Source organism: Typopeltis vanoorti, chromosome 24 (assembly GCF_054136105.1).
Source record: "Typopeltis vanoorti isolate ZY-2024b chromosome 24, IOZ_Tvanoo_1.0, whole genome shotgun sequence".
Taxonomy (NCBI): Eukaryota; Metazoa; Arthropoda; class Arachnida; order Uropygi; family Thelyphonidae; genus Typopeltis; species Typopeltis vanoorti.
In genome coordinates this window covers 19,236,714-19,255,552 of record NC_143572.1, presented here as the reverse complement: position 1 = coordinate 19,255,552, position 18,839 = coordinate 19,236,714, and the positions used below count along the sequence as shown (strand labels likewise).

The window sequence follows — 18,839 nt, the reverse complement described above, 5'->3', positions numbered from 1 at the left end:
ACAATGATATCAGAATTTGTGGAATATAGATTGAGAGTTTGTGGACTGCAAGACAGAAGAAAGAGGAATATGATAGTGGTCTATAAACTTTTGAGAGGGCATTATAGGAAATCGGTTGATAAAATTTTTTCATTATATGTAAAGTGGGGAGAGGATAAGGGGGCATATGTGGAAGTTTGTATGCAGTTAAGAAATGGGTAAGAGCTAGATTTTTTTCTCATAGAACTGTGAGCGAGTGGAATAGTTTTCCTGTTGAAGTAGTGAGTGCATCTAGTGTGAATGATTACATAAGCAAAATGGATATTAGATCCAACCTTATTTCAAAGCTGAATGTTTGTAGAAACTATGAAAGTTTTGTAAAATGACCAGAAAGCTTACGAGAATAAATCCATGGCATCGAAGTTACCTTAGCTTGCACTACTTAAAAGACACAAGTGCTGCCAAAGCATCCATGTATTTGCCTTTTATTAGTGCATTTTTTTAAGGTCTCTGAAGAGAACCAGCCAGTTTGAAACAGCTGTCAGGCTGGTGAAACCTTCAAAAAATGCACTAATAAAAAGCAAATATGTATGGACACTTGGGTAGCGCTCATGTCTTTTAAGTAGTGCAAGCTAAGGCAACTCCAATGCTGAGGATTGTATTCTCTTAAGCTCTCTGGTCAATTTATGAAACTTTCATAGTTTCTACAAACATTCAACTTTGAAGTAATGTTGGATCTAATATCCACTTTGCCTATGTATTTTTACATCACCAAAATGAAGCCACATGGCTCTTTTTTAATAATTAGTATGAATGAGTAACTTTCTAAGAAAGGGTATGACAACTGGTGTGGGTAATGTATGGTCTCCCTTGATGAGCACTTGACTCTCTGGAGGTATAATTATAATAATATATCATTCCCAAACACAAAGAGGTCACAAAATTTATGACACAACAGTGCTTCTGCAGGCAAATGGTGTGTTAAAGGTGTTTTTTTTTTTTTTTTTTGAATAGCTAGGGATTGTATTCATTGTGGAAAATAGTATGGCTAGAAGTTGGGTCAGTAAGTCTAAAGTTGAACTGTGTATGGATGATGTTGACTAGCAGCTTCTTGTACAGTTAGAGGAAAACAGAGAAATGGCAGTTGCCAGTTTGGTGGGGCAGCACTCAATGAAAATATCTATTAAAAAAAAAAATGCAGAAACAGAGCATCTCTGAGAAAGCCATTGGAAGGCGTTCATGAAAAAAGGAGGTTTGGATGTATCATCCCAAAACAATTTAGAACATATTCTAATGGTGGATGGATTGCAGAATGACAAGAGACTGTACTTTCCAATTACTTCATGAAATATGTCTTCTTTTCCTATTTTTGCATTAAGATCCTCTAATATTATCATGGCATCATTTTTATTTATTTTTTCACATGTTTCTTGTAAGTCCTTGTAAAATTGATTTTTAACTTTTTTCTAATTATAAATATAGTTATAAATTGTGTGTGTGTGTGTGTGTGTGTGTGTGTGTGTGTGTGTGTGTGTGTGTGTGTATATGTGATAATCGGCTTTTACTCGGTTGTTGTGATACATTTTAAAAAATAGATTTAATGACTAAAAACCGAGATAACTTATAAAGATTTTTAATAAGAATAATACGACTAGTTTCGGCTTATAACAGCCTTCCTCAGGTATTCTTAAAGGACAAGAATAGTAATAAACATTGAAGTATCAAAACAAACTGGAAATTACAGGTAAAAATTGCCACACATAATTGATACATAAAAAACGTATTTTTTCAAGTTGTTCTAACAGGCGTGCCATTGTTTATTGCAAGTGTGCGTGCAGGCTCACGTGAACGCCAATATTGAATAACTGCAGCATGGCTATCTGGTATGTTATAACTCAAATTGTTGTTTAAGTGGACAGGATTCAGCAGGATTTCCCTTGATTCTACAATTTTCCTCTCAAACTCATCATCACAGTGAAAGATATTTTCTGATCTATCCCAGCAAACGGAGTGGCTTTGTTGATCATCGTTAGGATTATTTGAACAAAGAACATGGCTGGATAACGCAGTTGCATGAGATCTTTTGTAAGAGATGTCTCTTTTATGCTCTTCTATACATTGTTCAATAGATTTGTTAGTTTGTCCAAAATAAGGGATATTGCAATCGCACCATAATTTATATACACCTGGATATTTTAGGTTGTGATGAGTAGGTTTTGGATGGCTGATTAGAGAACGGATTTTAGGAAGTGTGGTGAAGAACGTCTTGATATTATATTTTTTAAGGACTTTAGCTAATTTTTTAGAGTCTGTACTAATGTATGGAATGGAGATGCTACCTTTAAAATTAATAGTTTCTGTTGTGCACTGCCTGGGAGGGTCCAGAAGAAATTTCTTAATCGTTTTTTCAGAGTATCCGTTTTGTTTAAAGATAAGAGTGAGGTGATTTATTTCTTTTTGTAATTCATCTGGTTCATTCAAGAGAGAGCGTGCTCTGTGTCCTAAGGTAGATATAGTTCCAAGTTTTTGTGGTGGAAAATGATGAGAAAGATTATGCAGATATCTATTAGTATGAGTAGGTTTTCTGTACATAAAGATTTTTAATCTTTCAGAGCATCGTGTAAGCATGACATCCAGGAAAACTAAGGAGTTATTATTTTCTAGATCAGCAGTAAATTTTATATTAGGATGTTGGATGTTTTAGATGATGAAGAAAATCTGTGAGAGATGTGTGCCCGTGATTCCAAATAATGAATATATCATCAACATATCGTTTCCAAACTTTTGGTTTAAATGAGAAGGAAGATGTGGCTTTCATTTCAAAATCTTCAAGGAAGATCAATATCTGAAGTAACTAGAATGAATGCAATGTTTTAATAAAGTAAACATTTTTTTGGATAATTTGTCCTTTAGTAATGTAAGTACCTCGTCCATAGGAATGTTAGTAAATAAAGATATAATGTCAAAACTTACTAGAATGTCATTTTCATTGATGGGAATATCTTTTATATGCGAAACAAAATCTGTGGTGTTTTTGACGAAAGATGAAGATTTATTGGAGAAATACTTGAGGTATAACATTATATCTTTATTTACTAACGTTCCTATGGACAAGGTACTTACATTACTAAAGGTAGATTTTTTATTCATAGTTTGCAGAGTCTATAACACCGTGGCTTTTTCTTTATCAACGAGGAGATGACTGTTGTGTCTTAAGGATTCTAAAGCTTTAGCTTCTGCTAAGAAAATGTTAGGAGAAGCTTTGATTTCAGTGGCATATATAAGACTTCAGATGAATTTTATTGGCATCTTTGCTGGAGAGAGTGGATAAATTTTGTTCAATATTAAAGAGAAAATCTGAGTATGGTCTTTGGAACTATAGCAAATTTATGTCCTTTGGCTAAAATATGAATTTCACTTTCAGGGGAAATTTCAAAGTTAAAAGGCATCCTAAAATGTTTGCTACCCAATTATCTAGAGCCACAGGATGTGGGTTGTGCTTAGTGACTAGAACATTGAATTTGCAATCTAAACCGTGTTCTTTCATCATTTTGAAAGTTGCAAAAGGAGGGCACTTTGCAACTTTCAAAATGATGTGTGATTGAGGATCTACACCTTGAGGTAATAATATTCTGTAGATCAGAGATGTGATATATATTAATTGCAGATCACGCTTCGCAGCTTGAAGTTGATTGCAGACTAGTGATAGACTTCTATTCAGATAGATATTACATGCACCAGAAGATTTTATGGTTTTCTTCAAATTTGTGAAGTTAGGAATAATTTTCAGATTGCAGCATTTTTTAAGAAAGGATATTCTAGCTTGTAGCTTACCTTCAAACGCTGACAGTTTGCCAATTCTACCAGTCTTTTTTTAGTTATTACTTTGCTGTGAAGGATTAGTATTTGCTGTTTTAAGGATACTTGTGCTATAATGTTTCTTGAAATTCACACAATAATACGAGAGAAAAAGTTTGGCAAAGAAAAGAAAATGCAAGAACACCAGTTCTGGTGTTCTTGCATTCTTTTGGGGAAACGTGATCATCATTGGGGAAACCTGAGAGATCTGGCCTTACACAACATGGAATAGATACTGTCCACAATATCCTGTGGTCTGAAACATGCATACCTCAGTGTTGCTATAAGTCCAAATGCTTATTTCAAGAAAGTGCCAAACCCTTTCTCCATCATCTGAACTTGAAATGACTGCCTCTCACTTTCAAAAATATGGAAAAATCTTATTCTAATATCACATGTAATTAGTTTTTTAAATAATAAGACAATTAAGTGATAGCTAATAATATTATGTTTCCTTAGTTTTTGTTTTGAGCACCTTCTGTGAGCACCTGTTCTGTTTTATGTATAACATCATGTGACTCTCACTGTTTTAAATTAGTCCATAGTTCTAGTTCTACCTTGTATGTTCTATTACCTATTGCCACTGATGATGATCCATGTGTTAAGGCTAAAGTTCTGGGAGGAACTCATGATAGAGGCTTATTGGAGTGAAAAAGGATAAAAATGATATTTCATCTCGGTCACTAAGACATCGCCAGTCTCATATTGAGACTGGCGATGAGACTTGGAACACATGCACGCACACAAAGGCAACACAAAACTAAGTGAAACACATGGACTAAAGACTAGAGTCCTAACTAGGTGGAGATGCCTTCTGTGAGCACTTGTCAGCAGCCTAGGATCACCTACAGATCTTTAAATTATGATCTCACTAAATCACAGATAAAAAAAAATTAAACAGTCTGCTCAAAAAAAAAAAAGGTTTCTTCCTAGCCTCCTGAAATCACCCCCCCCCCCCAAAATCCTTCATTTCTCATCCTTCCTGGTCAACCGTATATCTGGGGACGACAACTGAAGGATTTGAGTCATGGAGATGCGTGTACAATCATAATAAACTGTGGGAATGGCATTGGTGATATGCATAGGAGGTTAGTTCTGGGATCTATCCTTGAGTTGAAGATATTTTGGAGAACTTATATTGATCAGATGTTTCTCTAAGAAACCATCCATTAATTGCTAATAAATTCTTGCTTGTTAACTACCTCCTTTCCCTTTGTGCAGAACTTTACTTGTTCTGAGTTGTCATATCATTAGTGACCTAAAGATTGTTATAAGCAAAACCCTGAACCTCAGAATTATATAATAGTGTTATTCATCTCAAGAATCTGGTAAGAGGAGTATTTCTGAGATTATCAGGAAACTTATTCAGAAGTTGGAAAATCTTATATAATGACAGCATAATACTGCATTTGAGAATGGTTCAGAAAGAAGTCTTCTTTCCTAAAGATAAGTCTTCACTTTGCATATCTTGAGTTTTACTAGATTGTTTCTCCTGTTTAAGCTGGACTGACTTTACTGAAGGCCCATTGGTCAGAACATAATGTAATTTTTGTTTTTCTTCAACCTGTGTACCTTGTCTTTTGGAACAGGAAAAAAAAATGCCTGAAATCACCTCTTTCAATCTGACAATTATCAGTTTTTATTAATTCCTTGAAGGTTCTTTTATAATAGTAACAAAACCTATTATAAAAGCCAAATTTGAGTGAAAGTGTGGTATTCATGTGGGTTGAAAACAAATTTTTCTACAGTAAAATAGGAGTAAAATAAAGTAAAATATTCACAGTAAATAGGAGTAAAATAAATGTCAAAACATTCAGGTTCACAAATTATCATTCCGAAAGTAAAATCAAGAAAGTATGCAGCAGAATATTTAGATTTCGGTTTTACAAAGACTGAAGTAAATGATGAAAAAAGACCACTCTGTTTTATTTGTTCGAAAATTTTGGACCAGTGTTGATAATTAATTTTCTGCACTAAAGTCAAGAGCTTTTCATGCACTTTTGCCATTTCCAACATCTTATCTTTGTGAAATCAGGTTTTCTGCAGTGGCTGCCTTAAAAACAAATATAGATCTTAGTTAAATATAGAAAGAGAACTGCGAGTGTCAATTTCCAATGTATCACCATCATATGAAATGCTTTGCTCTGCAACACAGGCCCATGGAAGCCATTAATTTTTAGATTCATTGTTATTGTTTAGTTTTAATTAGTTGCTCAGTATATTTTGCAATATTGATGTTCCCATAAGTGTAACTAGTTTATTCAGTACAGTGGATTTTATACATTTTATTTTCAGAGTGTATTTTATGTTTTTGTGTCAATAGTTTCATTAAATACTTTTGTTTCAATAAAGCAGTTTTTTCAGTTTTTCCTTTGATTTACACTTTCTTTATGCCCCCCCCCCCCAAAGGGGGGAATGCCCCATAGGTTGAGAATCACTGATTTAGGGTTTAGTGGTCCACAGAAGTCAGAATTATAGAATGTTTTTGCTAAAAGAAATTGAAAAACATTGTTATTCCAGTTCTCTTCCAATACTGAATACAGTATTGGAAGAGATCTGGAACAATCTCTGAGTGATTTAAGATTCCTCTTTTGATTATTTCATGTAGTTTTCCTCTCTCTCATTAATTCGTTTTGATTACAGTGTTCTTTATTAGCAGAGAAATGATTAACAGTCTCCAGACAAAGTTGTATCCTCTTTTGATTATTTCATATAGCTCACTCTCTCACTCATCTCAACCATGATTCCCATTTCCTATTATTGGCATTTAATTGATTGTTTCACTTGATAATGGACTCAGATCATCACCTCCCCCTCCTTTCCCTTTCTCTTTACAAAAAAAAAAAGGGGGAAAAAAAAGGAAGAATTGTATGCAAAATGCATCTTTTGATTCCCTCAGCCTTTCCATACTTTTTATCCATAGCTCTAGTTGTGTTCATTTAAATTTTTGAAGGAAAAAAAAAATTAAATATGGAAAGAAACTTTTGGGATTTGTTGTTTGTGTAAGTGCCAGAATATTGTTTTAGTCACTTCATTATTTCCTTTCTTGCTTTAGGTGGGTGATGAATTTGATTGAATGGTGTGAGACCACTGACCCACGTTTACTCATATATTTAAATATAATTTCTGCAGAAATTAATTAGCAATTTGTGTATAAGATATTCATCCTCATTTTTTTTTGTTATTTCATAAGTATCATGCATTATTATTATCCAACCTCCAGGGAGTCAAAGATTCATCAAGGGAGAACACACATCACCCATCATACCTTTTCTTAAACTGACACACACTAATGCACTTACTTCAACAGGCAAACTGTTCCACCCACTCACTGCTCTGTGAAAGATAACTCTACCTCTCATCCCTTTCTTAACCATACACAAACTTAACTTCCAAGGATGCCTCATTGTTCCACGGATACCTCATCTTCCATATAATGAAAAATTTCAACTGATATCCTATGACAATCTCTCAAAAGTTTATAGACTTCTATCAGATCACCCTTCTTTTTCCTGCAGACCAGTGTCTGCAGCCCACATATTTTCAATCTGTCCTTCTAATCTATATCCATAATCAGATATCAACTCTTCTTTGTGGATTCTTTCCACAGCTTCTTGGAATATCCTCAGAACTCAGGATACCAAATCTGCACTTAAGTAGTCCAGGTGCAGTTGTATCAAGGCCATGTAAAGAGGCAAAAAATGGTGTCCATATCCTTACATGTCAATGTTCGTTTCCACATCCCGATTATTCATTGAGTTGTATTTATTTGCAATTTTTGCAATGAGAATTTCTGCTTCCTATCCACCATAACTCCAAGACCTGTAGTCTAGTCACTTTCTTCAAGTATAATCCCACCAATATAGTATGCTGTTGGATATATTTGATCATACCAAAGTGCATATCTGTACACTTACTGATATTGAATTGAGCCTCTGTTATGATTTGCCCATATTTCAAGCCTATTCAAGTCGCACTGTAAATGCTGTATATCAGTGGAATTTCTGATTTCCTTGCTTATCAGAATAAAGCTGAATATCTCTTGTTAGGACCTACCCAATGTCATTAATGTACAAATTGAATAACAGTGGTCCAAGGACAGAGGCATGGGGCATGCCACTTGTCACTTTAAAACTGGCAGATTCATAACCCTCATATACTACTTTCTGATACCTGTCTGTCAACCACTCATTTATTCAAGCCAATAATTTGTAATTTATGCAACAGCCTTTAATGTGGTATTTTATCAGATGCCTTTACCAAGTTCAGCAGTCATGGTGTATTCATTCTCTTTATCCAACTCAGGTGTAACATTAATATAAAATAAGGGCTAGTTGCTCAAATATGACCTTTCTTTAGTAAATCCATTGTAAATCCATGCTGTTCCTTGCAAAATATAGCTTGTTTGTCAACCCCTTTTTGTATACAAGTTCTTATCAACTTTTCTAAAATCTTTGGTCACTCCAGAGATACTGATGGGTTGATAATTAGACACGTTGCTCTTTGCACCACTCTTGTGCAATGGAATTATCATATTATTTTCCCCCATTAGTGTGGGTCTTTCCTGAGCTGAGACTCGAGTTATACAAACATGTCAATAGTCTAGCCAGTTCCTGAACATTCCTTTAGCATATATGCTGATATCCCATCTGTTCCTATTGCTGAATTCTTGAGGAGGTTCTAAAGCAACAGCTTTAGAACCTCCTCATGCACCTGTCTCTTCATCCATTGTAATAATAGCACTGTGCACTATGTTGTACATACACCAGGTTGATAAATCTTGGCAAAGTGTCCATTTATTATTTGAACAATCACTTTGGACACAAGTGTACCATCAGCATTCTATAAAGTTATTCTTCCACATTCATTCTTTCTTTTACTTGCAACAAAACAGTATGTTTTTTTGGATTGCCTTTAGCCATTACAGCCAGTTCCTTTTCATATTCCAACTTAGCTTTCTGCACAATACTCATAACCTTTCTGGCCTTATTCTCACATTATTCCTCCCACATCATCATCTTATGGATCTCTTACTTATTAAGGTTGCATCCATTTCATTTCATTCCTACCGTTCATCCTACGAACTCTATCAACCCATTCAGATACTGCCTCATTTAAGCATTTTTTTAAAACTTCACATGCATTGCTGATATCTTTCTTTATCACTGATATTGCTGATATCATAGCTTTTATTGTTGATATCTTTCCCATTCAGTACAGGTACCATGGGACCAAAGATAGTGATCTCCTGAGTTTGTCATAATTTCCAACTTTGTAGTTCAGCATGTAATCTGTCCTAATGGAAACATCCATATATTTAGCTACTTCCCAGGTCAGTACAGCATGATCACTTTTCACTAATGTTGGTAAAACAGCCATGCTATGATCAAATCTAACTCTTTGGATTTGAGTTGCTTCTTTCACATGCTGTGCTTGAGAAAATTGTCTCATCACAGCTCAATAAATTTTCCTTCATTCTTATGAGTTTTCTCTGCTATCCAGTCAATGTTTGGACAGTTTAAGTCACCCATAATGATTACTTGTTTAGTACCTATCAGGGTAATTTGGTGATGTATTTCTTTGTCCTCAGCTGCAATGCCAGGTCTATAGCAACATTGCACTGGATCATTATTATCATTATTGCTTTCATGAGTTTCTACCATAATGCAACTCAAGTCATCTGATATCATTAGTAGTATTTCTCATCCTCTCCTGTCATTCCTAAAATGCTATACCATTTATGCTCAATTACAGTTACTACATCAGACCCTGAGAGCTAGGTTTCACTAATACCAAATTTTTTTTATTGACAATGTATTCATCAAAGTAGCAAACCCGATCATTTTGTTTCCGATGCTCCTGACTTGTGTATAGACAAGTTACCTACTCACAGTCCACTTGGCTCAGTTGAGCAACTTTCTCTTTTCCATTCCTAGACACTCTCAAAACACCTGAATTTAAAGCATAGTCCATCCCTTCACCAGATTCATAATCATGCTCATTGACCTTTATATCACTATTAGGTCTGCATACCAGGCTGACCTGGTTTGCTGAGTGGTTAGTGTATCCGCTCTCCAACCAAAAGGCTACGTGTTCGAATCCTGCCATGGGCATAGATGTTTGCAATTGTCTGTGAAAATACTAGTGGTGATGGTCGGCAGTAGATAGCATTGGTTTAGATGATGAAGATAGTTGCAGTTGATGGATTGGTGGAGATGGAAAGTTGTAGAGTAGGTGCCCTCCCTCGATGAGTCTTTGGACTCCCTGGAGGTGTTACGTAATAATAATAATAAAATACCTTACCTGAACTTAAACATACCTCCCAAGATGATCTAGTTTCCTAGACTCACTGCATTAGGTCTCACCTCAGTAAATAATTCTTTTAGGCACCTGATGCCAAATTCATTCAGGTGCTTACCATCTTATACAAGTCTTTTCTACCATCAAATTCATTCCATATATCCAAAAACTTGCACTTATAGCTTCTACCATAGCCCATGCATTGAATCATTTGCAATCATAGCCTTCCTTAACTCATTACTATCATGGCTAAATAATAAACTAACAGTTTTCATATACTCATCTCGCATTTCTTTCTTGTTTCTTCCATCAAGCCTTTCATATAATTTCCTCATACTATATTTGTCACTACCAAAATCATTAGCTCCAGCAAGCATTACCATCTCTTTTCTGTTTCTCTATTGCCGTTGTCACATCCTCTATTTTAGTTCAGGAAGCTCAATGTAATGACCCCTATCATCAAGTACAAATTTAATTATCAAATCACTGTACCATACTTCTTTTTTCTTATATCCTATTTGATCTACTTTATTGTTATTATTGTTCATTAATAACCTATAGAATTTCAATGCTTTCCTGCCTCTGATTGTTCTCCTTATCTTTCTTTTCCTTAGTAAGTGCTTCTCTGCCTTTTCTCTAACTCTCTTGTAAATTTTCTAATAATTCATTTTAATCTGGAAATTTCATCTGTTAATTTTTCTTCATTTATGTCATCAATATAAAGGTTTTTGTTTTTGGGTTTCATACTATTCTGGAGCAGCTTTCAATGCTGCTCCATTATTCTGTCAGGTTTTTGGTAGCATTTTTAAAAACTATTTTAATGTGTCTTGAAATGTATTATTAGCAAATGTACTAAACACATTAAAATCAGTAAAAACCACAATATTATAATAAAAAATGCACTAATCTTAAAAAGGGGGGGAAAAGCTTCAAAAATATCACCTAACTTATGGAAGCTTCAAATTCCAAATCCACACTCAAAATAGCTTCAAACCAGAATAATAATTAGTAGCACTCATTTGAGAGTGCTAGTACTTATTATAGAGAGTGATACTATTAAAAAGAAAAAAAAAATTGAAGAATAGGGTTATATAACAAGAAAAGATTTAGTTGCTTATTAATGAATTTGGTAATCTGGATTAGTAAGAGTTCTCTTAAGCAAATACAATGTACTTCTAAGTTTTTTTTTTTTTTTTTTTTTATTCCAGGAGTCTGATCACAGATCCAAAAGTAAAATTAAAATATCAACATCTTATTACTAATAGTTTTGTGGAGGTAAGCAAGTCCAAACTAATTAAATTATCTGTGTTCAAACTAATTAAATTATCTTTTAACACTGGATTTTAAATTCAGTGTTAAAAGTTTTAAGTTAAAAGTATTAAAATGTTAAAAGTTGATGAAGAAAATTAGAAGGGAGGAAAGAAGAGGAAGAATTTGAGAAGTTGTTTGACAAGGTTGGTAGATACTGGTTAATTCAAAAATTAATAAGGATTATTGTTGAATTAAATAAATTCAAATTATATGAACCTTTATGTAAAAAGTTTCCTTCCCTGAAACTGGTATTTTTGAAGAGGTTACATAGCCTCTGGTTTTTTCTGTAATGCTTATGTTTATGTAAATTTCATGTAAATATGAAATTTTCTGCTAAAATTGTATGTCGGTGTAATTGATACTAACTATAACTTTTTGAATTATGGCACAACTACATCAGAAAGCATTATTTGTGTTCTGGTAATGCTGCACATCAGTAGATGTATAATAGCCACAGTTAAGTGTGGTTAATCATAAGCATGTACTTCACTCTGTCAAATGATCATAGTGTTTATATTTAATTGAAATGACACTCAAACAGAGATAATGTTATGACGAACTTAAAATTTAAGAAGTTAATATATTTTTGTACTGGTATGCTAAGATTCCCGTATTCTATTCGCTGCTTAGCTGAATGGATTTCAGATCAGGTTCAGTAAAATTAAGAGACAAAATATTTTCTTTAAATTTAATTCAAGAAGAATATTTAGTCATCTGCAGAAACCAAGATATAAGATATTAAATGTGTAGGTAACTCACACCTGCAAGCTATTTATATTTAAATCTAATGTTGATGTATTAAAGTTAATTAGAAATCATCTTTAAAAGTTCACAGGGAGAAGGGGGAAAGAGATTTCTCTTCATTTCACACCAGAATAAAATTAAAAAAAATGCTTTTTAAACCTTATTTAAATTAAGGGGATATTAAATCCCATATAGTTTCAAAACCGAATAAGAAACTCAAAGATCGGAATCAAAGAGTTTCATGCCGAGTATTGAGTTTCTTATTCAGTTTTGAAACGATGTGGGATTTAATATCCCCTTGTTACATCGCCGAATGAAGCCTATTGGCTCTTTATTTATTTAAGTAATGATTTTTAAACTTCTAAATGCTTAAATCTAGTTCTTTATAATTTCAAAATGATGATAATTATTGAAGTTTATCATAATTGTATTCTATACCCTCTTCACATTCAACAGTTTTTGAATGTTAAATTTAAATCTTAAAAAAAAATTATATCAGAAGTGCCTCGAGAAAAACTTGAATTTTGCAATTTGCTTATACTGTAGCTCACAACAACCATTGAAATACCAACAACTTCAAATCTGACTTTGAGAACCTATGTGCAGAAAACTTGCTTGCTGCTTAAATGGCACCTTGCCAAGATGTTTATTGTTGGTTAAAACTTCTGCCCTTCCATGCTTCCACCTCTCTCTTCCACATGGTACCATCTAAAAAATGCCACCCACAGGCTATTCTTGCATCAGTCTTCTTCAACTTGTTATAGACAATACAGATCATCTTCCAGTATCATAAGAACAATTCACTGCATATCTTATGTAGTATTTTATCAGAAGCGACATCAGAAAAATCCTTACTAACATGGATACAACAAATCTCCTAGGTCTGATAGTATTTAACTGTGCTCAAAATTAACATATCCAGTATCATCCATATAATCTTATACTCCACAAATACACCTGGATTTCACCAGACTGAGATACTAAAAACTACATAGATTACTTCCTAATTTGCAAAACTGTAAAATTCTCTGTTTTTAAAGGTCAAATCCTTCATAGTGCTGAACTGAATACAGGTCTTTTATTTGTATCTGATCTGATTAAAATTTCACACACACACAAAAGAAAGAAACAAAGTAAAGCATTTCGAACCAATCCTGGAAAAAATCCACTTGGATAGAAAACTACATATCAAAATGAGATCAGTTAATGTATAAAGGAAAGACAAAACAAAGAAGTTAATGTTAAAAATGAATGAAACTTTCTGAAAAATATTATAACCAGCTCAGATGACAGATTTTTAGAAAAAATAATAAAACCAAATAAGTACTGGTTAACACCTGAGATGATGAGATTATGGGAGCAGAAATGACTGGCCGGCTAAAAAAACTGAATAAACTATACATTCTCTGTCCAAAAAGAAACCAAACTTTTTTGAAAATAGAAGAAACTAGTGCAACCAACTATTGTATCTTTTTGTTGTTCGAAAGCAGCAGCCTTCATTAGTGTTGTGTCAACTGTTCATTTCTTCTAATGAAACATGTTTGTTTCATTAGAAGCAGAGTTATAGTGCCAAGAGTGACTGTGTGTTTGGACGAACGTCGGGAAATGAGTTTCGAACAGAGAGCTGCAATTGACTTTTGTGTTAAACTTGGTAAAAGTTTTACCAAAATGAATCAAATGCTTCAAAAAGCATACAGTGATGAATGCTTATCCTGTACTCAAGTTTACGAGTGGTTTAAGCTATATGAAAGTGGACGTGAGATGCTTGAGGACTATGAAAAGCTGGGCCGTCCAAAAACTGGACTGAGCGAAGTTGACATCCAAAAAGTGCGTGATTTCGCCAAAGAAAACCCGAAATCGTCGGCGAGATTGATTGAAGATGAATTGGGGATTCCAAAATCAACTGTGCACAACATTTTGACCTAGAGTTTAGGATTTGGTAAGTTGAATTCGTGATTTATTCCCCCACAAGTTGAACTGACGACTAAAAAATGTATTGAATTGAACACCGCAAGGACCTCATTAAAACTGCTTGTGAGGACTCAGACTTCCTTGAAACGATCATTACTGGTGACGAAACATGGTGTTTTGAGTATGAGCTCGAAACAAAGTGCTGAGTGGAGACCACCAGAAGAGGGGCATCCGAAAAAGTCGCTTGGAGAAGTCAAAAGTAAAGACGATGCTGATTTGTTTCTACGATTCCAAGGGCATTATTCACAAAGAATTCGTTCTGCCTGGCCAAACGTTCAATGGTGAGTTTTATCTCTAAGTTTTAAGCGATTGATAGTGACACTTTGTCACGTACGGCACGAATATCGTGATGTAGGCAGCTGGTCACTTTTGCACGATAATGCACCATCTCATCGTTTGAACATTATGAGAGCAAAAACCATTTTGTGTGTTGGATCACTCGCCATATTCACCTGATTTTAGCACCCTGTGACTTCTTTCTCTTCCCCCAACTTCATTTGCCGATGAAAGGAAAGTGATATGACATCATTGAAAATGTTCAAACGACAGTAACCACGACCCTCAACAGTATCCCAAAAACCGATATATATATAAAAAAAAAAAAAAACCCTCATTAATTGATCGTGCCAAACGCTGTATCGAAGCTGAGGGAGAGAGTATATTGATTGAAATAAATGATTTGAATAATTATAATTGGCCTGTGTTTTATTTTCTATCAAAAGTTTGGTTTCTTTTTGGACAGAGGCTGTATAATGACCAAAATGGGATATATTACAGAAGTGTACAAACCAGCTAGATAGGATGTGCCAAAATGCAAAACTGGATTGGCTGAATGATACAACAGATATTGATATTCTACAATAGACATTATCGGGTTCCTGTCCACTCCATAAGATTAGAGTACAGCTTATGCCACTTTCTGATCTATACTGCCAAATGCTTTCAGAAAGTTAACAAAACGAGTACGAGTATTTTCATTTTTGCATAGAGCTTTCTCTACAATTATTCTTAACATTAAGTACAGCATGCCTGTGTCTTCTGAATCCTGCTTGTTTAATAGCTACAGTAACTTTTTTTTTTTTTTCAACAAATCTTTACACATTTCTCTGCCTTGACAAAATTATGGTCTATTTGAAAATTGCATTTCAGATTCAAATCTGAAGTTCCAAAACATTTAAAGCACACGTTAAAGCTAAAAGGGCAATTATGAATGTGATTCAATTATCCATGCTTTAAATTTCAAGATGGTGAATGTGAAAATGGTGAAACGAAAGAGAAGCTCTATTATCCACAAGAACTTGAATTATATCGAATTATATATTCGAACAGTTTCATAAAACCAGCAAAATATTACAATACCCTCAAACATCATTAAATACATGTTCAAAACTGTATGTATATTTATCAGATTTCATAAAAGAAGCCAGAAACAGTTTTATAAATCTGAATAAAATGCAAAAGAAAATTATCAATTGACATAGATTATAAGAGTGCAAAGGAAAGAAGACAATGCACTAGAAAAGTGCAGATCAAATAGAAATCAAATGATAGAAATGCATACCAAATATTAATGTTTCTTTCTGCAAGAGATTTAGGATAAAACCTTTTGTTTTCCTATCATGGATTCTTTAGTCATCTACAAGGAAGACCTGAAATTTATAAGAATATTTCTGAAAAATATTAATTTCTATTAAATTTCAAGCAGGTAACTGAAGAGCTTAGAGAAAATTTTAATGAACTATCACTCAGAAGACAGAGATAATTTATGAGAAGATATAAAATGTATTCATTTATATATATTAAGCAAAATTATTCTCAAACAAATAAGTTTTATCAAAATTTATAGAATAGAATAATTCAAGACAAAATAATCAGTGTTTCTGAATGCTGAAATTATATTTTGAATTTTTCTTACCTTGATAACTAACTGCTCTGAAGAAAGATCATTTAGCAGGCTTAAGCAAGTAACAAATGAATGTCATACAACCATGCTTCAAAACAAACTATATATGAAATCCTTGAGCTTATATATGAAAAGTGACATTTGAAGATATTGTTTTAGATTTTGCAATAATGAAATCTTGGAAATGACAAACATTATAAATAATCTGAATCAATTTTTTTATATTAATAAAATTTATTAATCTTATTTATCTCTTAGAAGCAAGCAGTTGCATTTTATTTGTTTTTTTAACAAAAATGGATGAAAATAATGTATTTTGTTTTATTATATTATCAATTTAATTGATATTATTACCAATTAAATTTTATTTAATTTCATTTGCCATTGGTAATAATATTAAAAATATTATTATTTTTAATAATATTTTTGTTATTATTATAACAAACTATTAAAAAAAATAAAAATGTTATGCATTGTAGCATTTTATATGCACCTTTAGATGAACATGAAAGCTATTAAAATTTGCCTGGGGGGGGGATCTTAAAAGTTATAGTTTAGGGCCATAACATTCTTAATCTAGCTCTGTGTGACAAGTTGCATAGTTCAACTAATTTTAATCAAATGTGGAACATAGCTATTTCTTATACTGTTTATGTTCTGCAAATTTTAGACCAAAACTGAAGGCAGTTATAAGGAGCTGAGTTTTCATCCACATCATTCACCCACTTTTTATCAAATCAAGAATATTATCATTTCTGTCATTGCTCAAAGTCCTCTGAAAAATTAAGCCCAATCAGAATAATATGTTCTAGGCAATACCTCTACAGGTATTCATAGAAAAAGAACCCACTCATCATTCAATTGTTTTTAACCAAGGAATATAAATGAATATATATGAATATAAATAAACAGGGTTGTTAAGGAAGGAGAAGAAAGTGAAATGCTGCTACAAGCACCTCTACAAATAATATTAGTCATGTGATTGATTAGTTAAAGATGAAGTGAATACTGAGAAAGCAAGGAACTGGCTGCAGTTTTAGAAGCAGCTACTTGGCTGATATTGTTTTCATTGTGGAAAACGTACATTTTCTTTCTGCAATTTGAGAGTACCACAATGGTAGCTACAACGAGACTATCATTATTTAAAAAATAACTTAGCTACCTTGCTGTTTTTAAATTGCAGGTAACCTCCTGTTGCTCAGTACTTATTAACTTTTACCTTCATCTTTTCTAAAATAATGAAAAAATTTCTCCCATCCTATGCCATCTTCCCTTGTGCATTAGGCTCAATGGTTTGTTTGTCACAGTCAAGTAACTTGACTTATTTTTAAATGTAATTAATACTATGAGAGGACAGTTAATCCTGTGAGCTTAGTGTATTATGGCTGTCAATTGTATGTGTTCTCCTGGACAGTTTGCCTGTCTTGAAGGATGAAAAATCCAAGTTTCTGGGAGGAAAGAACCCTGCCACTTTCATATGAGACTGGCTAACTTGACTTCAGCTGAAAAGCTCTGATAAAGGTTCTTTGCATCCAAGATGGGATTTGAACCCAGGTTCTAAACCAAAAGGCACAGCCAAAACCAACTGAGCTATGGAGGTTCCAAAAAAATGTATTAGCAATCAATTTTGCAACTAAACTAACCAGAAACTTCTAAAATTAATGATCATCCAATAGAAACTCCTTCACTGTCAATTTGCAAGAGATCAACTTTTACCGCCATTCTCATAAATACAGAAAAGTTTAAAGAAATTCAGGTGGTTACTCCTGAAATTTCCAATTATGCTCTATTTTATGATCTCACTTCAGCATTCAGAAATTGGCTAACCAATTTCTTCTTCAGCCACATCCTATATACTGATAGATATAGTCCCTACTCTGGCAAATTTCGAAGAAAATAAAATTACAATCCCATATTGCCAGCCTAACAAAGCTATATAGGATATGAACATGTTAACCACTCATCCAGTTAAGTGATTGACCTACTCACTCAGCAACCTGTGAATTCAACCTGCTGACAATACAGATGACTGTGAAAGTCTTTAGGTAGGAGATGAATTTCATTACTGAGTGTGAGACCACTGCCCCACTTTATTGAAGGCCTGAAATGTGAAGGCTTGAAAAAGTTCATTTTTGGTATCTAGAGTACTCTAGAGCAAAGCTTCTTAAACTGTGGGTCGTGATCCCATATGGGATCATGTAACTGAATGTGTGGATCATGAAAAATTTGGCAACAGTCAAAGGTTTCTGAATGCACAAAAACTAAAAATTAATTCAAAATCAAATGCGTAATAAATCCGAGGTGGTTCTGGCAGTGCTCGCCCATGTTGCATCGGGCGACTTCACTGCAGCCTTGGTTCTGAACACACACACGTGTGCACTTTGCACTGTGCATGCCATCACGCCATACAATGCCAACGAAAAATGCCAGAAACACTTCAACTCAGATTTGAGACTATTGTATATTATGAATTGCAGTGTTTTTACTTTACAAAGTTTTCTGCTCCTACAGAAACATAATAGTTTAATTATAGAAAATTTTAATATTTTCCTACCATCATAACTGAAAAAAATATTTTTCAGTTATGGATAAGTGGCTAAATTTAGACAGAAGAGGTAAAAATACTGATGACAGTGCGGCAGTCTTCGCTACCAGGTTGTAGTACACCTAAGAAAATGTCCAATGATTTTTGCAATGTGGATTTACTTCTAATAATCATGATGGTGTGGAAAAACTTCTTTGCTTAATTTGTAATGAAGTTTTGGTGGAGAGC

At 33.6% G+C, this 18,839-nt stretch overlaps 1 protein-coding gene across 1 annotated transcript in view; it reads left to right on the top strand.

Moving 5' to 3' along the window:
• The window catches only part of LOC150092972 (E3 ubiquitin-protein ligase arih1-like), a 222,666-nt gene that overhangs the window by 96,748 nt on the left and 107,079 nt on the right, over window positions 1–18,839 (top strand). The window contains exon 7 of the mRNA XM_090414057.1: window positions 11,346–11,412. Coding sequence (XP_090270183.1) covers window positions 11,346–11,412 — 67 coding nt within the window. The remainder of the gene's footprint in view (window positions 1–11,345; window positions 11,413–18,839) is intronic.